The sequence below is a fragment of the Scomber japonicus genome, chromosome 6 (genome assembly GCF_027409825.1).
Source record: "Scomber japonicus isolate fScoJap1 chromosome 6, fScoJap1.pri, whole genome shotgun sequence".
Taxonomy (NCBI): domain Eukaryota; kingdom Metazoa; phylum Chordata; class Actinopteri; order Scombriformes; family Scombridae; genus Scomber; species Scomber japonicus.
In genome coordinates this window covers 1,709,050-1,736,293 of record NC_070583.1, presented here as the reverse complement: position 1 = coordinate 1,736,293, position 27,244 = coordinate 1,709,050, and the positions used below count along the sequence as shown (strand labels likewise).

Genomic DNA, 27,244 nt, shown 5'->3' with positions numbered 1-27,244 from the left:
AGCTATGAGACCAGTGATGTAACTGGCTGAGAGTATATATTAGTCACCTCTGATCTACATCCACTGTCATCCAGCCCTTTTGCACTTTGCGCTGCTGCCTACATGAACCAAACTAAGCAGGTGCACCTGGAGACACACACACAGTGCATGTACCCATGCAGCATACTATAGCTACTCTGTGTTTTGTAAGGAAACTTATTATGAGCTGTGGTGGTTTACTGTAAACTGAGCTCAGTGAAAAATCTTTTTTTAATAATAATCTGGGTGTTTTGTAGATACAATCAGTAAAAACCAAATTGACCAATTGATGAGCCTTAGATTGTAAGAATGACTCTTAAAAAGAATGAGTAACACAGTTATTGTAGTCAATATGCCTCTTCACTAACATTCACTGCTGGTCACTCTGTGTGTATTTCTAGAGTTCATTGAGGCTTTGGCACAGTAGAGAATACGGTTTGATCAATGGCACTGCACAAGTGAACACAGAAGAAGAGATTTTGAGGGAAACAGTGTCACAGAGTTTCTCCTTTCACTTGCTCATTGTTATTGAGTCCTGGTGAGGGTTTACTCTTCATACCCTCAGTACCCCCCCGTGACGTCTCCTGGAAGAAGAGGTGAGGCATCCACACAGACATGATGATTCGCTTGTACTCCCTGCGGAAGTTTTGGTTCAGCAGGCCATAGATGATAGCATTAAGACAGCTGTTGAAGTAAGCCATGAAGTAGCTAACCACAAATAGCCATTCTGGGATGCGAGGTACCACTGCTTCAGGATTGATCGCAACAGCTAGCCCAATAAAATTGAGTGGTGCCCAACAAATGGCAAACAGCACGAACACCACAAACATGGTAATAAAGTTCCTCAGGTCACTGGGCTTGATGCGAGGGCGCACCTCTGACTTTACTCTCCGCCGCACTTGGATAACTAGGATCCAGATGCGCAAGTAGCAAAAGGTGACAACAGCAATGGGCACGAAGAAATGGATGACCACCACTGTGATGGTGTAGGACGTGCTGACTGTCTGTGCAAATGTGCATGAGTACACACGTGGGTCATACTGCAGCGAGCCAACAAAGAAGTTGGGCACGATAGCTACCACTGTCAGGAGCCAGATGAGTGAGACCAACAGCAGCGTGTTGCGGTAGCTGTACAGCTTGTCGTAGCTGAAGCTGTGGCAAATGTAACAGTAACGATTGATGGCGATGCCTGTGATGTTGAAGATGGAGCCAATGACGCTCAAGCCCATCAGGAAGCCACTTACCTGAATGAGAAAGAGACAAGAGAGAGAAATTACTCATAATCAATCAACATCAATAACTAATCTAATAATTAAGGATGAGGTTGGTCGATAGATAGATAGATAGATAGATAGATAGATAGGCAAGGCAAGGCAGTTTTATTTATATAGCGCATTTCATACACAATGGCAATTCAATGTGCTTTACATAAAACAGAAAAACATGTAAAACATACAATTAACCCCCACCCCCACCCCCCCATAATAAAAACAAAGTACAGAAAAATAGAAAGACATAAATAAAATGATTGCAGCATAAAATAATAAATTAGCTTTAAAATCATTAAAAGGACAAAGAGTGCAAATGAAAGAAATTAGCTTTAAAATCATTAAAAGGACATAGAGTGCAAAAGAAAGATTAAAATGTAAAGTGCTTTAAAAGAGCTCAATCATAAGCACAGGAGAAGAGAAATGTTTTTAACCTGGATTTAAAAGTGTTCACTGTTGGGGCTGATTTCAGTTCTGCTGGTAGTTTGTTCCAGTTGTGTGCAGCATAACAGCTAAAAGCTGCTTCACCATGTTTAGTTTGAACTCTGGGCTCAACTATCTGACCTGAGTCAGTAGATCTCAGAGCTCTACTGGGTTTATATTCTACTAACATGTCATTCATGTATTCTGGACCTAAACCATTCAGTGATTTGTAGACCAGTAGCAGAACTTTAAAATCTATTCTATAGCTGACTGGGAGCCAGTGTAAAGACTTTAAAACTGGAGTAATGTGCTCTGATCTCTTTGTTCCGGTCAAAACTCGAGCTGCAGCGTTCTGAATGAGCTGCAGCTGTTTAATGCTTTTTTGTGGGAGTCCAGTCAGAAGACCGTTACAGTAGTCGAGTCTACTTGAGATGAAAGCATGAATCAACTTCTCCTGGTCTGTTTGAGACATAAAACCCTTCACTCTGGATATGTTCTTAAGCTGATAGAAGGCTGTTTTAGTGACTGATTTGATGTGACTGCTGAAAGTCAGATCTGAGTCAATCAGCACGCCAAGGTTTCGGACTTGGTCCCTAGTTTTTAGAGAGAGTGACTCGAGATGTTTACTGACAGCAATCCTCTTCTCTTTATTGCCAAAAACAATGACCTCAGTTTTGTCCTGATTTAATTGAAGGAAATTTTGGTTCATCCAATTTGTTACTTGCTCTAAACAGTGACACAATGACTGTATTGGACTGTAGTCATCTGGGGACAGTGCTAGGTATATCTGTGTGTCATCTGCATAACTGTGATAGTCTACATTAGAGTTCTGCAGAATTTGGCCCAAGGGCAGCATATATAGACTGAACAGAAGGGGTCCAAGAACTGACCCCTGAGGAACTCCACATGTCATAGCCACTCGATCAGATTCATAACTTCCAATGGTCACAAAATAACTCCGCTCTTCCAAGTAGGACCTGAACCAGTCTAGGACTGTTCCGCTGAGTCCTGCCCAGGTTTCCAACCTGTTCAACAGTATACTGTGGTCCACAGTGTCAAATGCAGCACTGAGATCCAACAGGACCAGAACTGACAGGCCTTGCCTGAGTCATTGTTCAACCTTATGTCATTTAACACTCTAATAAGAGCTGTTTCTGTACTGTGGTTAGGTCGGATGCCTGATTGAAATTTGTCAAAAATGCCACTGGAGTTCAAGAAATTGCTGAGTTGATTAAAAACCACTTTCTCAACGATCTTGGCTATAAAAGGAAGATTTGAGATAGGTCTGTAGTTGGTTAACATGGAAGCATCCAACGTTGTCTTTTTTAAGAGTGGCTTAATGGCAGCTACTTTTAGGAGTTTAGGAAACACACCTGATTTAAGTGAGCTATTTATTACTTGTCGCAAATCAGTTTGGACAGAGTTCACAATAGTTTTAAAGAAATCTGATGGCATTGTGTCAAGACAGCATGTTGATGGTTTTAGATGCTGCACTGTTTCCTCTATGGTTTTTTGGTCAACTATTTTAAATTCTGACATTGCAGTTGAGTTAATCCTGGGAGGTCTTAGGGATTGCATCATTTTATTGTTTTGTTGATTTGTGTTGATATTTAACCTTATGGACTGGATTTTTTCACTGAAAAAGCAAGCAAATTCATTGCATTTTTCTGTGGAAAGGAGTTCTGGAGCTATCTGTTGAGGGGGGGTTGTAAGCTTATCAACCGTAGCAAACAGAGTACGAGTGTTGTTGATGTTCTTATTAATTATTTCAGAAAAGTGTTGCTGTCTAGCTTTGAGTAACTCATATTTAAAATTACAAAGACTTTGTTTGTAGAGGTCAAGGTGAATTTGAAGTTTAGTTTTTCTCCACTTACGCTCTGCTTTCCTGCATGCTGTTTTTAAAGCCTTTATCATCATAGTGTTCCTCCATGGTGTTTTCTTTCTGCTCAAGGTTGTCTTAGTTTTAATAGGTGCAACAGCATCCATCACATTTGAGATTTTCCAGTTAAATTTATCCAGGAGTTCATCAACTGACTCTGCACTCACAGTTGGTGACATAGCTATGGCCTCCATAAACTTTGCACTGGTATTCTCATTTATGTACCTTCTCCTAACAGACACAGAGGTTAACTGAACATTTGGAATGATCTGTAAGTCAAAGAACACACAGAAATGATCAGAAAGAGCCAAGTCCTTAACATCAACAGAAGAAATATCAACACCTTTAGAGATAACCAAATCCAGAGTGTGGCCTCGAGTGTGTGTGGGCCCTTTCACATGTTGCAAGAGACCAAAAGTGTCAAGTAGAGCAGAGAGTTCTTTGGCATTACTGTCCATGTTATTGTCTACATGAATGTTAAAATCCCCTGTTATGATAAAAAAGTTGTAGTCAGTGCAGATAACTGACAGCAGTTCAGCAAACTCATCAATGAATTTTCCTGAGTATCTTGGAGGTCTATAAATGATTAAAAAAAGAACTTTTGGATCACCCTTTAATAAAAAACAGAGATGTTCAAAAGAGCTAAAATCACCTAATGTAATTTCCTTGCACTGAAATACAGATTTAAAGATGGCAGCAACTCCCCCGCCTTTCTTACCAGTTCGACACTTGTTCATGAAACTAAAATTTGTTGGTGCTGCCTCATTGAGAATAGCACCACAGCTACATTCAGTCAGCCATGTTTCACTAAGAAGTAAAAAATCAAGATCATAGGTCATAATGACGTCATTAACTAGCAGTGATTTGTTGGCTAGCGATCTGATATTGAGTAGAGCTAACCTTGTGGAGATAACAGGAGACACTGGTATATTTTGAGGTTGACATGCTATACTTAGTAAATTAGCAGATTTAATTGAACTCTTGTTATTTCTCACCAGTTTAACCATTCTTCTGTTACCTGTCATCACAGGGATTGAGAAAACTACCTGAACTCCATAGGGCCCTGACTTTTCCTGGGGGAGAACATAATTGGTATCAGTATTGCAGCCTGGACCCGGCACATATCAGTCAGACTCACAGATGATCTGAGTCAAGGGAGGTGGGGGGGCTCTGTGACTCTTGGGTGATGGTTGTTTCGAGCGTGGTGGAATGGGAGGGGCTTGACGATGGGGGAAGTTGAGGGGAGAAAAAATGGGGTTTGGGCGTGGTGTGAGTTGGATTCCAGCATTGACAAGGTCATTCATCCTGTCGGTGAAATCCAGAAGTGGGGAGTCCTGACTGAGTGGAGAGAATGAAAGGCTGGATTGGGTCCTGGTGGGTGAAAGTTGGGAGTCTCCAGGTGGGGCTAGGGGAGACCCCACTTGTCGGGTTGTTGGGGCTGGGGGAGACTCCACTTGTCGGGTTGTTGGGGCTGGGGGAGACTCCTCCTGTTGGGTTATTGGGGCTGGGGGAGACTCCTCCTGTTGGGTTGTTGGGGCTGGGGGAGACTCCTCCTGTTGGGCTGTTGGGGCTGGGGGAGACTCCGTGTGTTGGGGCAAGGATGATGACATTAAATCCTCTCTCTGGGTGTGCTGACTTTCACGGTCAGTCCTTATCTCAGGCGGTAACAATTCTTCTCCAGAACGCTGTCTTATCTGTTGTTTTGGATTGTCTTGTCTTGTCTTGTCCTTGGCAGGGACTGCTGGTGACTGACGCACAAAATCAAAAATGTTGTAGCTTAACAGCTGTACTCCTGACTTGTTAAGGCAAAATCCATCTGCCTTAAAGAGGTGTCTGCGTTCCCAAAAGATAGACAGATAGATAGATAGATAGATAGATAGATCATTTTACATCCCTGAAGGGAAATTCAACTGTCCAGCAACTCATCAGAACATAAAAAGTGAATGGCATGGGAGCGTACCTATGTTCAGCGGGTCCTATGTTCCCCGTTTTTCCCAAAAAAGGTCCTATGTTCCCCGGTTTGTTCATCAACTGGCAACAGCGGGGAACATAGGACCCTTTATTTAAAATAAGGTCCTATGTTTCCCACTGTTGCCGGGCAACATAGGACCTTTTTTCTAAGAAAGGGTCCTATGTTCCCAAAACCGGGGAACATAGGACCTTTTTAAACAAAAAAAAAAAAGCGGTCCTATGTTCCCCGCTTTTCCTTAACGGGTCCAATAAAAGCTATTAAAGGATTATTTTTTCCCACCATAATTTCCATAACTGTTGCATTGTGCAACGTAGGTCTACGCCTATACGTTTTGTGCGTTCTCATCAGTAATAACAAACCACGTGTTATTCACTCTCAATAATAGCATCAGACAAAGACTGATAACTTGGGTTTAATAGTTGCATAATTGTGGCAAACCTGTATGATCATACTTATCTTCTAATCTATATGCAACGCTGAGTTTAAAAAAAGCTGTTAGCAACTGCTCTTATAGTCAACAGTAGTTTGCAGCTAAACATTCACACATATGGAGGTGCGCGCTATGGCACAGAACTCAGGTGGGACACTCAGGCCATACTCGGGTCTAAACGCCCTGACCAGAGGGATCAAAAACGGAGTGAAGGCAGCGGTGACGTCTCTCAGTCCCGGTCCCAGAGGTGAGCAGCCAGGTACTGGAGAGGGAGGAGAGGAGAGGAGAGGAGCGCACCGGACGAGAGAGGTGCGGCGTGCATAACGGCACTTAAGGGACTTTTAACACACCTGAAAAACTGCTACAGTTCGCTGGAACGACCCAGACGCAAGGAAATGGAGATGTAAGAGCTTTTGCCCTGGAAGGTATTAATTCAGTAACCGCAGTCATTTGTGGCAAAGCTGTGCCAGTTAAGACTTGACTTTCAAACGTGCTAAATAAAGACGCTCTTCCCCCGCAATTTGTTTCAGGTTTGGTAAATCACATTGCGTGCGCGAAATAAATCTATTTACCAATATTTTGTTCATTCTGGCAGAAACAAACTCAAGTCAGTCAAGTTTGCACACGTTTTTATACATGCAAACCTTTAGTAGACCCGGCCCTTTATGTGTGTTCTCAAAAAAACATCGCAAAAGCATAACTACACACAGACATTGTGTGCCCAATGAGATGAGCCATAACGTAGGTATCCACATTACGCATGATTAACAAAGCTATTTAACCATCTGGACACAACTATTGGGCTCATCATTCATCACATATGATTATGTAACAGCTTGGCCTGATGGTTTTATATCGCAAAGCAAAGCAGCCGAGTAAAAGACACAACGATATTGCTGCTACCTAACAAAGGACCTTTTTTTTTTTTAAAGGGTCCTATGTTCCCCGGTCACATACAAAGCGGGGAACATAGGACCCGGGGAACATAGGTACCGGAGAACATAGGGATGATCCCTTGTCTGAGTCATAAACACCTTGCCATCTCCTCACTCCAACCGCAGCGCCGCTCCTAGGCTTAGGCGGTTTTCTTTACTCCAGCCACAGCATTTCGTTTAGACAGGGACATCAGGCACCGAGATGCCTGCGATCCCTATGGTTTTCTAACTCCAACCACAGTGTTGTGCTTAGACGGAACATCAGACACAGTGATACCAGCAACCATGCCATTTCCTCACTACGACCGCAGCGCTTCGTTTAGACAGGGACATCAGGCACCGGGATGCCTGCAACCATGCTGTTTTCTAAATCCAACAGCAGCACTTCGCTTATTCGTGTACATCAGGCACCGGGATGCCTGCGACCCATGAGGTTTTCTTTACTCCAGCAACAGCATTTCGTTTAGACAGGGACATCAGGCACCGGGATGCCTGCGACCCATGTGGTTTTCTACCTCCAACCACAGTGTTCCACTTAGACGGGAACATCGGGCACAGTGATACCAGCAACCATGGCGTTTCCTCACTACGAACGCAGCGCTTCGTTTAGACAGGGACATCAGGCACCAGGATGCCTGCGACCATGCTGTTTTCTAAATCCAACAGCAGCACTTTGCTTAGTTATAGACATGCCTGCAACCCATGCTGTCTCTTCATTCCAATCACAGCACTCGGCTTAGACCAGAACATCAGCACCAGGATGCCAATGACCCTGCTGCTGTTTTTCACTACATCTGCACCACTTCAATTCCGCCAGGATGTTTGATGTCAGTGACCCCGCCGTTTACTCAATCCAACCTTGGCTCGCCTAGTTCGACAGCAGGCAGCTTTTATAATGGACATCCTGCTCTAGTTGCCACAGAAGCCTGCTCTAGTCAAGGCTCCTGGCACCGAGAGCTGCCAGCACTCTGCTTCAACCGGAACATCTGCCACCGGGATTCCAGCACCCCACTGTCTCATCATCGAGGTACCAGGATAACCCATATTTGACTACACTGATCCCTGCAGCTCATTTCTCCCGGGCAGTGACACCGGGATGTCATTGCCCCCAAGTGCTACTCCCTCAACTTCATCAGACAGAACCATGCATCATTCTCTCTCGTCACTTCGACCATTTCATTATCAACGCCCCTTTCATACGTTCAACATAACCTACACATCGTCCTATCTCATCACTTCTACCATTTCATTATCAATGCCCCTGTCACACGTTCAAAGTAACATATATGTTGTCCTATTTCATCACCATAACTATTTCATTATCGACGCTCTTAGAGCCACCTGCTGTCTATTGCATCCTCAGTCCCGTCGCTTCTGTCTTCCTCCTCACTGAACCAATCATGTCTCACCGAGCTTCGCTTGTGGTTCCATCTCCTCTCTAGCTGGAACGGTATCTCCTTCTTTTATGATGATCATTTTTTCAGTTTCCTTGGATGCTCAGAATTCACAGTGTCACCATCGCACTTCGACCCGTGCCGTCTTGCTTGTATCTTGGACTTATCACTATTAACGCCTCATTAACGTATCACCGCTATATCTGCTCAGACTCAAAGATCTAAGATCCGTACGAGCATGTCTCAAATAATTGGAGGTTTTTGGGGGTTCGTCACTGCCCGGGCGCAGCGGCGGATCCTTCATCCGACCTCCCCACACCGCATCAAGAATCACCGTAACACACACCAATTACACTCCTTCCGGCTCCTATATAAACAGACCTAACAGCTTCCCCCTCGTTCACTCTCACTTTCGAGTTTCCCTCACCCCCCACCCTCTCTTCTGTTCTTCTCTCCTCTCTCACAGGTTCCTGGGGGTTTGTCACTGCCCGGGCGCAGCGGTGGATCCTTCGTCCAACCTCCCCACACTGCATCAAGAATCACTGTATCAAGAATCACTCCGCATCAAGAATACACAATTCATTCAAATTCTGTTAATAAATCTGTTAAAACGTATCTCGTTGGTGATGTGTTCCTTGTGTGACCGGGGCAACTATAAGCCCCTGACACTGGATGTGACAACGCCACCCTGGGAGTTTCACCCAGGGAAATACACACTTACTATATAGGTTTGTATAAAGAGGAGGAGCAGGGACGTGAGTTTCCAGGTATAGACAAATGTGATTTTATTAAATGGCTGTGATTTTAGAGACTTAATGATAACATCACTAGCCGAGTTAAATATAAAAGAATACAAACAATACTTAAAATGCACAACAGTGGCAGGCTAAAAATGGTTACCAGTACAAGGGAGGGGGTGTCAGGGAAGTCTGCAGGAGGGAGTGAGTGAGGGGAAGGGGGAACCACCACCACCAGGCCGGGATAAGGGAAAGTCAAAAACACTGCAACACAAAAAGACACACAATAAGTTTTTCACACAAAATCAAAATAATGCAAAATGTTGTAAATTATACATGCAAAACACAGGCAGGGGAGAAGCAAACCACCTACAGAAATATGGCAGCCCACCTGTACTGGCAACAACAACAACTGTATAAAAAAGTCACTCACAGGTCAGTATAATAAGGCGAAATAACCCAAAAAATACACAAAATAAATTAAGTGGGGACAAAAACAGCAGTAGGTCAGAGCTCCTCCTTGGCATTTATCTTACAGCAATTAGGTCAAGCAGCAATCACCATCATCTCATTCCTGAGAGCTGCGAGTTACTGTCTGCATGTGATCTGGTATACAAATGCACTACACAGCGCAAGGAGGGGAGGAGAGCAGCCACTACATCCACGTATAGCTCTGATCCTTCAGGGACATAAATATTGCTCCACCAGGACGGTCGGGTAGAGAGAGAGAGAGGTCAGCCTCCTGTGGGCTGTTTGCAGCTACATTTAAGAGGACTGAGAGGTGATAAGCGCTCACCTGTCAAGTCAAGTCAAGTTTATTTATAAAGCACATTTAAAAACAACCTCAGTTGAACCAAAGTGCTGTACAGATATTAAAATACAATATAATCACACACAATATAATAATAAATAAAAACAATAAATGAATAGTAAGAGCTCAGTTTTAAAAAAAACTAAAATTAGAATAAAACAAATAAAAACAAATAAAAAGTAAAATAAATAAAATAAAATAAAATAAATAAAAAGTAGGAAGCCAAGGATTCTCGCCTAGCTGGGATTGAACGCCAAGGAAAACAGATATGTTTTTAGTAGTGTTTTAAAATGCTCTACAGACTGTGCAGCTCTAACGTGGAAAGGTAGGCTGTTCCACAGCTTGGGGGCTGCCACTGAGAAGGCTCTGTCCCCCCGAGTAGAGAGTCTGGACCGAGGTACAGCCAAGAGCAGCTGGTTTGTTGACCTCAGTGCTCTAGATGTACTGTGAGGCTGTATAAGCTCTGATAAATAAGATGGTGCCAGACCATTAAAACACTTAAAAACAATTAATAAAACCTTGAACTGGATCCTAAAGTGAACAGGCAGCCAGTGCAAGGATGCAAGGACAGGACTGATGTGGTCGCGCCGTTTCTTTCCAGTCAGCAGGCGGGCGGCTGCATTCTGGACTACCTGTAAACGGCGCAGAGCTGACTGGTCGAGACCAACAAACAAAGAATTGCAGTAGTCTAACCGTGAGGTAACAAAGGTGTGAATGACTTTCTCCAGATCATTTCTGGGGAGATAAGCCTTTACTTTTGCTAATAATCTTAGCTGGAAGAAGCTTGTTTTTACGATTGAGCTTATCTGTTTATCAAACTTGAAGTCACTGTCCAAAATAACACCAAGGTTCTTTGCAGATGGGTGACAGTGAGACTTCAGGGTGCCAATGGCGCTGTCATAGCCATCTAGGAGATTTTGTTTCCCGAATAAAATAATCTCTGTTTTATTTTTATTCATGGAGAGAAAGTTCACTTCCATCCAAGATTGAATGTCCTTGAGGCAGTCTAATAAGACCTGGACAGAGGCTTGGTCATTTGCTTTTAAGGGCAGATAGATTTGCACGTCATCTGCAAAGCAATGAAATGAGACATCGTGTTTTCTAAATATGGATCCCAATGGCAACATATATATCGAAAAGAGGAGGGGGCCCAAAATAGAACCCTGAGGCACCCCACAGCTCAGGGGGGAAGTGGCCGAAGTATACTGGCCCATCTGGACAGAGAAGCTTCTGTCAGAGAGATATGACTGAAACCACTTAAGAACAGTACCCTTAATGCCCACACAGGTGTTTAAGCGAGACAGGAGGATGTTGTGATCCACTGTGTCAAAGGCAGCTGTCAGATCCAGAAGGACCAGAACAGCAGAGTCAACAGATAAAAAAAAGGTCATTTAAAATCCTTAAAAGTGCAGTTTCAGTGCTATGGCTTGACTTAAAACCAGACTGGAACTTCTCAGAAATGCCATTTAGGTCAATAAAAGACTGCAGCTGTTTGTTAACCACCTTCTCCAACACCTTAGAAAGAAAGGGAAGCTTGGAGATAGGCCTAAAGTTAGATAAGACTGTGGGGTCAAGATTGTGTTTCTTGATGAGGGGCTGGACCACAGCATGTTTAAAGGCAGCTGGGACACATCCAGACATCAAACATGAATTTATCAGATCCATAACACAGGGCCCAATAATATGGAAAACATCCTTAAAAAGACGGGCTGGGATGCTGTCAAGAGGACAGTGAGAAGGTCTGAGGTGCTGGACAATATCAGTTAAAGCTGAAAGAGACACTTGCTCAAATGTGTCAAAAACAGCAGGGCAAACAGGAGAGACGGCAGGATCCAATGCAGACAGCGAAAGAGAGGACCTAATATCGGAGATCTTGCCAATAAAAAACCTTAGAAAATCTTCACATAATTTAAGTGAAGGAACAACACCATTGTGGTCACAAGGGTTTAAAAGAGTATTTAAAGTACTGAACAGGAACTGAGGTTTATGACTATTAGCTGACACAAGATTGGAGAAAAACTGACTCTTGGCAGCTTTAACAGCTTTCTGGTACTGCAATAGGCTGTTATTTAAAATGTCCAAAGAAACATGTAGATGATCTTTCTTCCACTTCCTCTCAGCGCGTCTACATGCACGCCTTAAAGTGCGTGTGGTGTCATTAAGCCATGGCTCTGTTACAGGCTTAGGACGTTTGCACCTAAAAGAAGCCACCAAATCTAATATGTCAGTACAAGTACAATTAAAAGTGTCTAAAAACTCATCAAGAGTAAGAGTACCATAATGATCCTGAGTATGTAGCACAGAGTAATTAAATGCTGCAGAAAACTCCGAAGCAGTTGAAGGGTTAATTGTGCGCACACGGCGGTTTGTGGCGCACAGTTTCACATGGGAGAGAGGCAGTGTAATATTAAATAAAACAGCAAAGTGATCGGACATACGTGTGTCACAAATCTCACTGACATTTAACTGCAGACCAAAGGATAAGATAAGGTCCAGTGTGTGTCCCTTCTCATGTGTTGGATCAGACACGGACTGAGTAAGATTAAAAGAGTCAATGAGATTCAGAAAGTCTTTCACCAAAGGACGGGATTCACAGCAGACATGGATATTAAAATCCCCAACAATTAAAAACCGATCATAGTTCACTGACACTCCTGCCACAAAGTCTGTGAAGTCCTTAATAAAATCCTTATTGAACTGAGGCTGACGATAGACTACAGCGCACAGGACAGGTGTAGTAAAGTCTACAATGAATGTCTGCAGCTCAAAGCTGGAGAAGGAGATCGACGGTGACAATCGACATTGAAAACTGGATTTAAATACAGATGCAACCCCTCCACCTCGGCCAGTGGTACGGGGAGAGTTAAAGAAGAGACAGTTAGGGGGTAGCAACTCGGAGAACTGGATAGACTCACCGACTTGACTCCACGTCTCTGTCAGAAACATAAAATCCAGTTCACGTGAAGTGAAGAAGTTATTCAAGATAAAAGTCTTGTTTGCTAGCGATCTAGCATTCAAGAGAGCCAGGCTGAGAGTAATCTCCTTGCGGGCCTGGGTGGAAACGCGGCACAGAGGCCGAAGATTCCTAAGATCCACACCGCCGTTGCGGACCCGACATCTGGGAGGGCGGACCTCCGCCGGCAGGTGAAGGCCTCCAGCGGCTTGGCGGGAAGGGACGACAGGCTGGATCCAACGAAGACACAGCGGCCGCACCTGGGATCCTCTGACAGGAAGGCGAGGATCGGTCCAACAGGTGGATCGTCTGAGGATCTTGAGTTTCACCAAGACACCTGCCCTCTTTCCGCGTCTTCTGGATCGCTTCCTCCGAGGGATGACAGCCGGTGAATGCAGCAGGTAAGCTGGCACAGACGCCAGTGGAGGAGGAAGACCCGAGGTTTGATCACCCAAATCAAAGTTTGGCAGTGTTTTTTGGGATGCTCTAATGCCAAGAAGTGTTTGGCGATCATATACCAGCAGGGCAAAGGAATCTTGGCAGAAAACACAGAGTAATACAGCAACAAACATCAAACATAGCAGAGTCGGCAGACGGCAGGCCGCACACGCTGGCGCCATCTTGGATTTCTTCTGTAATCATTGAGCATCAGACCCCGGAACCCGGAACCCAACCCCAGCACTTCTTTCAGGGAGTGTGAATGTTTTGTGTCTTGCCTAACTGGGTCTGTTGACGTTATTAGATGTTGATCAGATGTCCTGCTATACATACATACATACATACATATTGTTGGGGGTGGCCTCATTCCAAGGCAACCATACATGTAAGAGTATAAGGGAATGTGTTTGATTATAAATTATTAACCATAAATTTAAGAATAATGAATTCTAATGATTCATTTGGGGCACCACCGGGAAAAACGGAAACCATAACCAAACTGTCAAATTAGCCTCAATCAAGAATCAAATAGGAAAGCTGAAGGAGTGAACTCCGAGCTCTGACTATTTTAATCAGGCACTTACCACAATAGCATATGCACAATGATCACAAAACACTTCTCTTTAAAGCCCTAAACAATTGATTAACTAATTATTAATTAACAAGTTAATCAATGAATAGTTATAAATTGTAACTAATAGACAAATAAAAACAGATGTGTATGAAAGACTGTATAAATAAACAGGTGTTTGTGTTTGTGTGTGTAGGAGAGAGGGGTGTGTGTGTGTGTCCACGTGCATGTGGATTCAGGAAGAAAAGGGGTGTGTGTATGTGAGAGTGGGGTGTTCAGGAGCGTGGGGTTCAAGATGGTGGACTCAGGTCTCGTCACACAGGAACAGGATGCTGATACAGGGACTGTTTCTGCTGGACAAAAGGCGCAAGAGCACCGACTCATGGTCAATGCTCCCAAACACACCGACTCAGCAACACACGTAGCTAAGGAAAAGGTTACTTAGCATGTAGCTTAGCTTAGCCTGCATGGTCTCACCAACAGAATCATTCTGTAAAAAGTATGGCAAAACCGTAACCATCTTTACAGAACAACATGTAAAAAAAATTGTTAAAAATTGTATAAAATTACTTTTTAATCCAGTAAATTAAAAATTGGATTTCTGCTGAATTAGCATGTTCATTATGTTATTAAACCAATTTACATCAAAAATCCATACTGCTTATCCTCTCTAGAGGGTCACAGAGGGGCTGGAGTCAATCCTAGCTATCATTGGCCGAGAGGCAAAGTACACCCTGAACAGGTCACCAGTCCATCACAGAGAGCACTCACAGGCAATGACCAATTAACCAAAACTGCAATCTGTGGGAGGAAGCTGGAGGGTGCCGTCTGAGTTGTCGTTTATTGTACATAGAATCCTATTTCACTGAAAAATAAAATTTGTTGCCTCATTATAAGGCAAGCCTCATTATAAGATCTATAAGATATAACATCTTATAAAATTATAAGAATATAAGTCTTATTAAATATAAGTTTAACTGAATTTTTTCGCAAATTTCCCTCAAAATCTACAAATGTTATTTTAGCACTATCATGTTGTCATTAAAACTACATTATATTGCTTTTTGTATTACGGTTTTTCTGCGTTTTAACTACAGTAATAGGTCATTTTTACAAAGAAATATGCTTTTTAACCTATTATTTCATTTAAATTAACAGTTATGTTTGGTTTACTATTTTACAAAATAATGTTGTAAAGTAAACAATGCTCCATTGTATTTCCATTCACAGGTGTTTGATTTCATCATTTTACAGTATATAGTATACACACATATATACATGGGTCAGTGATGTGATGTAACTTTTTTTTGTGTCCCTGGGGTTTAGTCAAATTTTTTTGCATGCATCTTCTAATCCTCTTCTCCTCTATTGATCCAAACCATTGATTTAATTAATTTCAGACTTTTAAACCCTTCAATGCCAGAAAATAGAATCCTTGGTAAAAAAAAAAAAAAATTCCAATATACTGATTGCAAATTGAATTTGGTTTGGGGGGATTATAACAGTCTTGGATATGTTATTGATGAGTAACAAGATTGATTTCCAGGGGTTTTTAGTTTTTTTGTAGTGTCAGATTAAAGAAATGGCTCCCATAGACTTCCATTATAAAAAAAATGAATTGAAGTCTGCTTTTTTCACATTTTTTTTTAACCAGGGACTATTTTCTGGCATTGAAGGGGTTAAAAGTCTGAAATTAATTAAATCAATGGTTTGGATCAATAGAGGAGAAGAGGATTAGAAGATTCTCAAATATGCCTTTTTATGGCATCAAACACATTGTCTAATGTGGTAAATGTGCCGGAAAGTTGATTTTCTCAGAGTTGCAAGGAGTCATACATGATTGGGTTTGGAATTCAAAAATATGTGAAAAATGATTGACCTGTACCAATTTTCAAGGCTCTTGCTAAAACCACTATGAAATAAAAATCGGAATTGGACAAAAGTGTCCATATCAGACACAAAGGTTAAAAGGGTTAAAATTTGAAAATAAATGCATGAATACATTGCACACATTCTTTTCTTGTGGACTGAGTATAACACTTCCGCTTTTAATCCATTTTGAGGGACTATATTATAGGATTATGGCAAAAATGTCCCAGTGGTGTAACCATCCCCCCCCCCCCCCCCCCCCCCACAGGGTGGTGTGTGCTAGACATATTGTAAAGCCCATCCGTGATTCTGGACTATATAAAAAAACTAACTTGACTTGAGTTCTACAGCACAAAGATCAAAGGCTGTTAAAACATGAAAACAAAGTCAGCATTCAAAATACAATCATGGCTCACCTTGCACTGGGTCTCACCCAGTGACCAGCCATCATGAAAGAGAGCGTACAACACCAGAGGGTAGGGGTAGAATGCAACTACCAAGTCAGCAAAGGCCAGGCTCACCACAAAGACATTTCCTATAGAGGACAGAGAGAAAAGACACACAGTCATCTCAGTCTGCATTTGAAACTGTAACAACCTTGAGTGCAGCCAGTTCATGCATATGCATGGCCACACCTCTCCCATGTTGGGTTTCAGTTTCAACCAATCAATCACACCAACAGAAGCAGCTACTGAGAAAACACTGCACTCATAACAGTGTAATGTATGCACACAGTCATTTCACATCATCATGCTTTGTCATTCAGACCCACTGGATAAGTGCATCAAGGCAAAGACAAGTTCTCTGATATGTAGGTTGATAAAATACCTGGGACATGGTTCAATATAAATCATGTGTAATGCTTATTGTCATCAAATCTAAGCTTAACCTCTATTCTCTGATGTTCTTTGTGGTTTCCAGTATCTCAGTGGCTCCTACAATCTACCACAGTATCCACACAATGACTCCAATATGTTGGCCAATATGGTCAAAGTTCCCAGTATTAGGCATATAAATGTGTAACTGATGATAGGTAACAAACTGACCATTTGCCGGCTGTGTTACTGATAGCATTTTTTGTTGTTCTCAACTGATAAATATTCTTCATTACTGCAGATAATTGCCCACTGTACATATAAACGTAGATTAGTTCTGCACTCTGTATATTGTATGGTGTTACAAAGGTTAAATTCTGGTGAAAAGTTGAAGAACAATGAATGTGTGCAGAGATATACCTAAGAGCAGGATATCATGCAGGTGTAGCATGGGATTGCAGGAAATCGAGGACAGATTTAGAAGCTAGGTATGATGGGTGAGATAAGGCAGTGTGCACACTAGACGTGGGCTAAAAACAGGAAACATCTGTGAAGTGTTTTGGCTAGGGCTGTCAGCGTTAACGCGTTAATCGCGATTAGATTAATGCAATCCATAACCCGTTTTTTTTTTAATCGCATTTTAATTTTGCAAGCCTTTTTGTCCCTTCTACTCACCCGTAGACGGCTCCTCTAGCTGTAGCGCTATGCTTTGAAGTTGCCTCCTGCAGTAAACCTAACGTGGTGATGGAAAGTAAGAGAGCTACTGGACTTTTGAACGGCTTGTTTAGCTTTAAAAAACTTCGAGACGGTTCAGTTGACAAGTCAAAAGTAAAATGCAACCTGTGTCAAACGGAGTTTAACTACCACCGGAGTACGTCGAGATTGAGTTAGCACCTCCACGGTAAACACCCAGGTGCAGCCAAGCGAGCCTCAGCTCCACCAAAATACCATTTTGGAGTGTGGGAGTCGCAGCAGAGCCATGATTGATTCCCAGTTAAGACACTCTGGTAAGAAATGCTTAACATTATGGGCTTGAAATGTAAAATAACAGGATTTTAAACATGCAATTCAAAACGCGATTAATTGTGATTAACTACGGAAATTATTCGATTAATTGCGATTAAAAAAATTAATCGTTTGACAGCCCTAGTTTTGGCATTATGTAACTTTGCCTATAAAAGATATCCATCTTTATAGGTGTCTCTCTTTCTGTGCAGAATAAACAACTCCTTTTCCAGAAGTCACAAAACTGTGTGTTATCATCTTTGGAGTTGTCAGCAAAAACCTGAGGGGAGAGGACTGCAGGGATGGCTTGGGCGAATTCACACGGCAGCCGCAAAAAGGTAGGGATCTTTTTGATCTAATAAATATGTGACCTTGCCCCGAGTCTTGGTGTTGTCTACGCTTCCAATTTCCTCCAGGATCTCAAATTGCAAATTGTTTTTTGTGACTTGTGGAATTGAATTAAATTGTCAAACAGGACTTAGTTCAGTTCACTAATTCAGATTATGCAGTTACCCTTTAAACCATACAAAAAAACAACAAAAAAAAGGGGGGGCCGGGGGGAGAGAGCTAAGCTGTAGTGTAAGGGAGGGGTGTGCTGAATTGGTGCCAGCAGAGAATCGAAGAAAAGATATCCGCCCAGTCGGATCAAAAAGAGTATAAAATCTGTGCTTAGTGTACAAACTAATAAGCAGAGACATCAGAAGTTGAAGATCAGCAAATGAGTCTTAGCACCTTCCAAATACTTGAGAGCAAAGTGTGTGACACTGTTTAATGGCGTCGTCCGTGCCCCTCCCTTGTCTATATGCAAGTTGAAAGGGGTCAATGTGCTGTGGGTGTTAATATGTGTGTGTGGTTGAGGAGAAATCTGTATTACCTGTTGTAAATGAATAATATTACAATATTGCTAAAATCTGATCTGGCAATGTGTTACAATAAAGGTACCATGCTTAAATGCCCTATGCTGTGCACCATCTGAATTTTAGGCAGACCAAGACTAAATTTGTCTTTGCTGAATTTTTCTATGATTAAACGTTCTATATCTATAGGTGTTCTATATCATGTGTTTGGCTAACACAGTCTGATGTGTGTGATGTCTATGTTGGCTGCAGTGCAGTTTATGTAAGCTTTCAAAGTTGATTGAGGGCGCACTCACACTAGGGCCAGTTTTTCCGTACCGTGCTGAAACACAAACGTCCCCCCTCCCCTGTCCCTCGCTCACATTACCTCAAACCCTAGTGTACTCAAGCACGGTTGCCTCCGACACATACGCGTTGTGTACGTAGCCGTGTGCTCATTAGGGTTTAATCCTGGGAAAGGGGAACCAGGAAAAAATATTATTTAAAAATGAAAAAAACACAGAACATTGGTGAAATAGACAGTTTACTCTCATAAAACATGCACAAGTGTGTGTTTGTGTGCTGTGCACTGGTAAAACACAACACAGCCGATCAGTTAACACAACGCACTATGATTAAAAAGTTCAAGCATGTTCTTCTGAGTCATGCCTGTGCAGTACTATAGATACTTGTGTAAAAAAGACTAGTAAAAGCAGACGTACTGATTCAACTCTTTACTCCAGTAAAAGTAAGAAAGCCCGATCATTCACACTGGTAGGAATAGACTTAGCTTAACTAAATAACTAAGAAGTCGCCAAATGACTTACCTTAATGAATTTTGTTAGTTTATATAATGCAGATTTGTAAAATATTATTTTTATGAGGGTCACAGTCACAGACAATAAACTTAGCATTTCATAATTGTGGTAGCAGTGGTGCAGCAGATGTAATGAAGTCCACGCAGCACGCTGGATGCAAACTAATATTAAGCCTATATCCTATTCATTATAATGTCCATGGACATAAATGGAGTTCTTTTGCCTTAATAATGATAAAATAATACACAAAAAATGGTTGGATTGGGAACCCATCTATGCATAGTGTCTCCTTGTTGCATTTAGTGTTGCTTGAAATGACCAGGGCTCATATGGTTAGGCCTTGGAACTTGACCTTGTGGGGCTGATCTCTGGGCTACCTGATGTGCATGAGGGGGCTAGCGAATGGATAATAGCATTTGAGGAGAAGACTGTGAGTAACATTTTGGCTCTTTGACATTTTAAGGCTTTGTTGGTCTGAATAATGGGCTTCCCAGTAATGGAAAATCTTTTGGGTGCAAGTGGAAGCACCTGGATGATTAACCCTTTAGCAGATAGAACTGAGTTGAATCCATTTCAAGCCAGCTTGTAGATAGCTTTGCTAGACTCTTAGAAAATTTTGTGACCATGTGGTACTTTCCAGCTTAAATTGAAGGAGCAGCAGACAGAGTTCCAAAGAAAAGTCACTCGTCTACAACCTGATGGGCTGACTAATAAAAACAAGGAAAGGGTTCAAGCCTCAGCTATGAACAATTAAGGGGATAAAGCACATGCCTCCTCCTGCCACCTGTCATTAATGTCTATGTGCAGCAGCCAAAGACACATCAACATGGCCAGAAGACCACCTGGATCAGCACTTGACCTTGTGGGGCTGATCTCTGGGCTACCTGATGTGCATGAGGGGGCTAGCGAATGGATAATAGCATTTGAGGAGAAGACTGTGAGTAACATTTTGGCTCTTTGACATTTTAAGGCTTTGTTGGTCTGAATAATGGGCTTCCCAGTAATGGAAAATCTTTTGGGTGCAAGTGGAAGCACCTGGATGATTAACCCTTTAGCAGATAGAACTGAGTTGAATCCATTTCAAGCCAGCTTGTAGATAGCTTTGCTAGACTCTTAGAAAATTTTGTGACCATGTGGTACTTTCCAGCTTAAATTGAAGGAGCAGCAGACAGAGTTCCAAAGAAAAGTCACTCGTCTACAACCTGATGGGCTGACTAATAAAAACAAGGAAAGGGTTCAAGCCTCAGCTATGAACAATTAAGGGGATAAAGCACATGCCTCCTCCTGCCACCTGTCATTAATGTCTATGTGCAGCAGCCAAAGACACATCAACATGGCCAGAAGACCACCTGGATCAGCACGCAGAGGGTTAAGTGGAGGGGTGCCTCGGGGCCCACCAAGAGCCCGCTGGGGATGCTGACAGCCTGGACATATTCATCAAAATTGTCCTGAAAACCCATGGCCGGCCTCTAAGTGCACCGAAGGGGGCATTTGGGATCAGCCACCCCAACGTAGACTAGGGAGTCCAACAAATCAATGGGTGGGTCCAAAATTATAATTATTTGTGACATGCACAGTCATGTTGCCAATTTGGCATTCCAGTCAAACACCTTTAAATTGTATTCGAAGCTTGATAAGCGCAGTTTCAGGAGCGGGAACACACCCCTTCCGGCTCCTATATAAACAGACCTAACATCTTCCCCCTCGTTCACTCTCGCTTTCGAGTTTCACGTGCAGGCAGTCTGAGTCAAGCTTTCATGGTCATCCCAGAAACAGATCGTACTTCCCGCATAATTGCATCAACAAAACTTGAACAAACATACGATTAGTACTCCAAGAGCAAACTCACCAAGGATCACGAACTGCAGATCAACCCGTCCGACTTGACTGAAGAGAAACCGGTTCTCCTCTCGTCACCCAGCAGCAGACCGCAGCCAAGTGTCCCGGCGGAGCTGCTGCGCTCAGCGGGGCACATGCTGGCCTTGCGGGCTCTTCAACTCACGCTCCCCTGATGTGACACTCCTGGTAAATCTGCGGCTTCCTCTCATCCACTAGCGAAGGCAAAAAACCAGGGAAGCAACGCACAAAGCCGCTGGAGCAGCAGCTTCAACTCTCCCCTCAGCCGCTTCAACAGTCCAGATAATTCTCCACCACACTGAACTCACGCTCTCCGTCCGGCCACCTTTACATCCACGAACGGACCCCGACATCAGCGACCAAACTGCTGCCTGCCTCCAATGATTCCTGCATAGGATGCATTCCCTATCAACCTCAGCCACATTAAACTAAAGCTTCATTGTTTACTCAGCGTCAACAACAGCCACTGGTTCTCCCGCCTTCCGGGTTTTCGACAAAGCCAATCATCACCTGGATCGGTACGTCACAGAGCCCCGTAGCCCCGTGGCCACAGCCCCCCCTGGCAGGGGCCAGGTAGTATTGCGCTACTCATTCTACTCAGACTTGTCAGTATTATCGTTTTGGTGTCAAAAGGACTTCTGTCTCCATACAAGTTAATGGAGAATTCACCAACTTCTCACTTGATTTCTAACCTCAGTGTTCCGCTTACACTGAGTGTACTTCAGTGAACCCACAGTGTTCCGCTTAGACGGGAACATCGGACACAGTGATACCAGCAACCATGTCGTTTCCTCACTACTACCGCAGCGCTTCGTTTGGACAGGGACATCAGGCACGGGGATGCCTGCGACCATGATGTTTCCTTAAATCCAACACCAGCATAGCGCTTGCTTAGACAGGGACATCAGGCACCACGATGCCTGCAACCATGCTGTTTCCTTAAATCTAACAGCAGCACTTTGCTTAGTTATGGACATCAGGCACCGGGATGCCTGCAACCCATGCTGTTTATCTGTCCAACCGAAGCACTTCGTTCCAACGGTAACATCGGGCACCGGGATGCCTCTACAACCCCTGTCGTCTCTTCACTCCAATCACAGCACTCAGCTTAGAACAGAACATCAGCACCAGGATACCAATGACCCTTGCTGTTTTTCACTACATCTGCACCACTTCAATTCGGCCAGCATGTTTGATGTCAGTGATTCCACTGTTTACTCAATCCAACCTTGGCTCTCCTAGTTCGACAGCAGGCAGCTTTTATCATGGACATCCTGCTCTAGTTGCCACAGAAGCCTGCTCTAGTCCAGGCTCCTGGCACCGAGAGCTGACAGCACTCTGCTTCAACCGGAACATCCGCCCCCGGGATACCAGCGCCCCGCCGTCTCATCATCGAGGTACCAGGATAACCCATATTTGACTACACTGATCCCTGCAGCTCATTTCTCCTGGGCAGTGACACCGGGATGTCATTGCCCCCAAGTGCTACTCCCTCAACTTTGGGGGTTCCATGGTGGCTGATTGCTCTCCGCCAAATGACCAGCTGAGACCACCCCCTTTCACATGTTTAACGTAAACTACCTCTCTCTCGTCACTTCGACCATTTCATTATCGATGCCCCTTTCACACGTCCAACGTAACGTATGTTGTCCTATTTCGTCACCATGACTATTTCTTTATCGATGCCTCTTAGAGTCACCTGCTGTCTATTGCACCTTCAGTCCCGTCATTTCCGTCTTCCTTCTCACCGAACCAATCATGTCTCACCGAGCTTTGCTTGTGGCTTCAACTCCTCTCTAGCTGGAACGGTATCTCCTTCTTTTATGATGATCAACTGACCAACTCCCTTGACATCCAGCTCTACACTGATGTCGATTTTGGGGGTTTCTACAACGGTAAATGGTTCGCATCAGAATGGCCCCCAGAACTCATGAACAATTGCCAGGTCGCTTCCTCCGCCTCTTCGAAATCTACCCCATAGTAGCTGCCGCCGTTCTATGGGGGGGTTCTAGAATAGTCTAGTTAATCCATTCTTATACACTCTGATAATCTCAGTCGTTGACATCATTAACAAAGGTCGCTTCAACTCCCCTTCAATCATGCCATTCATGCGTCGCTCACATGGCACTCCGTCACTAACCAATATATCCTCCACGCCGCCCACGTCCATAATACCGTCGCTGACTCTCTCTCTCATTTTCTGTTCCAGAAGTTCAGAAACATGGCTCTGCACGCCAAACCGCTGTCGACTCCAGTTCCTCCATATTCTGCACTGACTTTCAATCTGTAAATCCATCTTTAATACTCCTGATCATCGAATTCCAAAACTACATCATTAACAGCTTATTACCTTCTACACTCTCCTCCTACTGGACAGCTTGGAATAACTTCCAACACTTTCATGACCGACACAACATCATTTTCCCCTCGGTCTATCTCACCACCATCATCTGCTACATCACCTATGCTCATTCTGCCATGAACATAAGAACGCCTACTATCAAATCCTACCTCAGCGGTACTAGTTTTTCTCCAAACTAATCACAGGTAATCCCAGCCCAGCCATAAACCATCCCCAAGTAAGTCACTTCTCTCTGGTGACGAACCCCCAAAAACCTCCAATTATTTGAGACGTGCGCGTGCGGATCTTAGATCGTTAAGTCTGAGCAGATATAGCGGTGATACGTTAATGAGGCATTAATAGTGATAAGTCGAAGATACAAGCAAGGCGGCACGGGTCGAAGTGCGATGGTGACACAATGAATCTGAGCATCCAAGGAAACTGAAATAATGCTAATATGAACATTGCTTTGAGGGTCAGGGCGATGTGAGAAGTTTGGTATCCTGAGCGAATGGTGTGTATGCAAGTGGACAGCAGTTTGGCGGTAAGAGAAAGCCGTTTGGCTGGTTCTTAGCTGAGGAGACCAGAGAGAAGTGACTTACTTGGGGATGGTTTATGGCTGGGCTGGGATTACATGTGATTAGTTTGGAGAAAGACTAGTACCGCTGAGGTAGGATTTGATAGTAGGTGTTCTTATGTTCATGGCAGAATGAGCATAGGTGATGTAGCAGATGACGGTGGTGAGATTGAACGAGGGGAAAATGATGTTGTGTCGGTCATGAAAGTGAAATTATTCCAAGCTGTCCAGTAGGAGGAGAGTGTAGGAGATAAGTTGTTAATGTTGTAGTTTTGGAATTCGAAGATCAGGAGTATTAAAGATGGATTTACAGATTGAAAGTCAGTGTAGAATATGGAGGAACTGGAGTCAGCAGCGGTTTGGCGTGCAGAGTCAAGTTTCTGAACTTCTGGAACATAGAGAGAGAGAGTCAGCGCTGGTATTATGGTGGCCTGGGACGTGGGCGGCGCGGAGGATATATTGGTTAGTGACGGAGTGCCACGTGAGCGACGCATGAATGGCATGATTGAAGAGGAGTTGGAGCGACCTTTGTTAATGATTTCAACGACTGAGATTATCAGAGTGTATAAGAATGGATTAACTAGACTATTCGTGTCCCCATAGAATGGCGGCAGCTACTATGGGGTAGATTTCGAAGAGGCGGAGGAAGCGACCTGGCGATTGTCCATGAGTTCTGGGGGCCATTCTGATGCTAACCATTTACCGTTGTAGAAACCCCCAAAATCAGCAGAAGGAGCGGCATCAGTGTAGCTGGATGTCAAGGGAGTTAGTCAGCTGATCATCATAAAGAAGGAGATACTGTTCCAGCTAGAGAGGAGATGGACCACAAGCGAAGCTCGGCGAGACATGATTGGTTCAGTGAGAAGGAAGACAGAAGCGACGGGACTGAGGATGCAATAGACAGCAGGTGGCTCTAAGAGCATCGATAATGAAATAGTTATGGTGACGAAATAGGACGACATATATGTTACTTTGAACGTGTGACAGGGGCATTGATAATGAAATGGTAGAAGTGATGAGATAGGACGACAGGTAGTTTACGTTAAACGTGTGAAAGGGGGTGGTCTCAGCTGGCCATTTGGCGGAGAACGATGCATGGTTCTGTCTGATGAAGTTGCAGGAGTAGCACTTTTGGGCAATGACATCCCGGTGTCACTGCCTGGGAGAAATGAGCTGCAGGGATCAGTGTAGTCAAATATGGGTTATCCTGATACCTCGATGATGAGATGGCGGGGCGCTGGAATTCCGGTGGCAGAAGTTCCGGTTGAAGCAGAGTGCTGGCAGCTCTTGGTGCCAGGAACCTTGACTAGAGCAGGCTTCTGTGGCAACTAGAGCAGGATGTCCATGTTAAAAGCTGCCTGCTGTCGAACTAGGCGAGCCAAGGTTGGATTGAGTAAACAGCGGGGACACTGACATCAAACATCCTGGCCGAATTGAAGTGGTGCAGATGTAGTGAAAAACAGCAGGGGTCATTGGCATCCTGGTGCTGATGTTCTGGTCTAAGCCGAGTGCTGTGATTGGAATGAAGAGACGGCAGGGGTTGTAGGCATCCCGGTGCCCGATGTTCCTGTTGGAACAAAGTGCTGTGGTTGGACAAATAAACAGCATGGGTTGCAGGCATCCTGGTGCCTGATGTCCATAACTAAGCAAAGTGCTGCTGTTAGATTTAAGGAAACAGCATGGTTGCAGGCATCGTGGTGCCTGATGTCCCTGTCTAAGCAAGCGCTATGCTGCTGTTGGATTTAAGGAAACAGCATGGGTCGCAGGCATCCTGATGCCTGATGTACACGACTAAACGAAGTGCTGCTGTTGGATTTAGAAAATACACGGTCGCAGGCATCCCGGTGCCTGATGTCCCTGTCTAAACGAAGCGCTGCGTCGTAGTGAGGAAACACCATGGTTGTTGGTATCACTGTGCCCGATGTTCCCATCTAAGTGGAACACTGTGGTTGGAGTTAGAAAAACACATGGTTCGCAGGCATCCCGGTGCCTGATGTCCCTGTCTAAACGAAATGCTGTGGCTGGAGTAAATAAGACCGCACGGGTCGCAGGCATTCCGGTGCCTGATGTCCCTGTCTAAACAAAGTGCTGCGGTTGTAGTGAGGAAATGGCATAGTTGCTGGTATCACTGTGTCTGATGTTCCGTCTAAGCAGAACACTGTGGTTGGAGTTAGAAAAACATATGGGTCGCAGGCATCCTGGTGCCTGATGTCCCTGTCTAAACAAAATGCTGTGGGTGGAGTAAAGAAAACCGCATGGGTCACAGGCATCCCGGTGCCTGATGTCCCTGTCTAGGAGCTGCGCTGCGGTTGGAGTGAGGAGACGGCAGGGGGTTTATGACTCAGCCAATATAGAAGCAATTTCCGGTTAGTTGTATTTGTGATAAATTGTGTCAGTAGCTTGCGATCCAGTGCTTTTAATGTGGACGATACAGAGTGATTTCGGTTAGTATTGTGATAAGCTGTGTTAGTAACGTGCAATACGATGTGTTTAATGGCAGATGATGCCTAAAATGACGATTGACTCGATATACTGGCAACGTGCAACCTGGTGTTTGTAACGTTCAAGTGCATGTAACGGTGCGCAATGGCAAGGTGACGTTAGAGTAGCTGCACGAGAAGCTTGCAGCTGGTGTATGAAAACAACAATGTGGAAGTAACTTTAAATTAATTATGATGGATAACGTATGATGCAAGACTGATGCCGTTGGTATAAATGCCATAGACTGTATAGAGGAAATGGATGTAACAATGTGGCGTCACCCACTGGTTTGTGGACTGCTGCTCGGAAGCCAATGCTTTCTAATCTGGGCAGCACCATCGTGAAAATTTCAGGTGCATGCTGGGAAAAATAAAAACATGGATTCTACTTATGTGGCGTGAGGAGGGGCCACTGGCGGAGTAGGGTGGTTGCAATCAACCTGTCGATCACGACGTAGCCATGCCCTAATGCATACCCTGCTTTATCAAATATAAAATCAGGGATGGCAAATTTTTTCAAATGATCATACTTCATTGAAGAAGGCTTTAAACTAGCGATTGAGACCATAAACACATTTTTGAAAATGTTTACTGAGGTTAGAAATCAAGTGAGAAGTTGGTAAATTCTCCATTGACTTGTATAGAGACAGAAGTCCTTTTGACACCAAAATGTCTGAGTAGAATGAGTAGCGCAATACTACCTGGCCCCTGCCAGGGGGGGCTGTGGCCGTGGGGCTACGGGGCTCTGTGACGTCACGTGTGCCGATCCGGGCGATGATTGGCTTAGACGAAAACCCGGAAGGCGGGAGCGCCAGTG

General features: G+C 43.9%; 1 protein-coding gene across 1 annotated transcript in view; it reads right to left on the bottom strand.

Annotated features, from left to right (window-relative positions):
- Positions 1-512: 512 nt before the first annotated feature.
- Positions 513-27,244, bottom strand: part of LOC128360320 (melatonin receptor type 1B-B-like) — a 64,024-nt gene continuing 37,292 nt past the window's right edge. The window contains exons 2-3 of the mRNA XM_053320724.1: positions 16,115-16,233; positions 513-1,262 (exon numbers count right to left, since the gene is read on the bottom strand). Coding sequence (XP_053176699.1) covers positions 513-1,262; positions 16,115-16,233 — 869 coding nt within the window. The remainder of the gene's footprint in view (positions 1,263-16,114; positions 16,234-27,244) is intronic.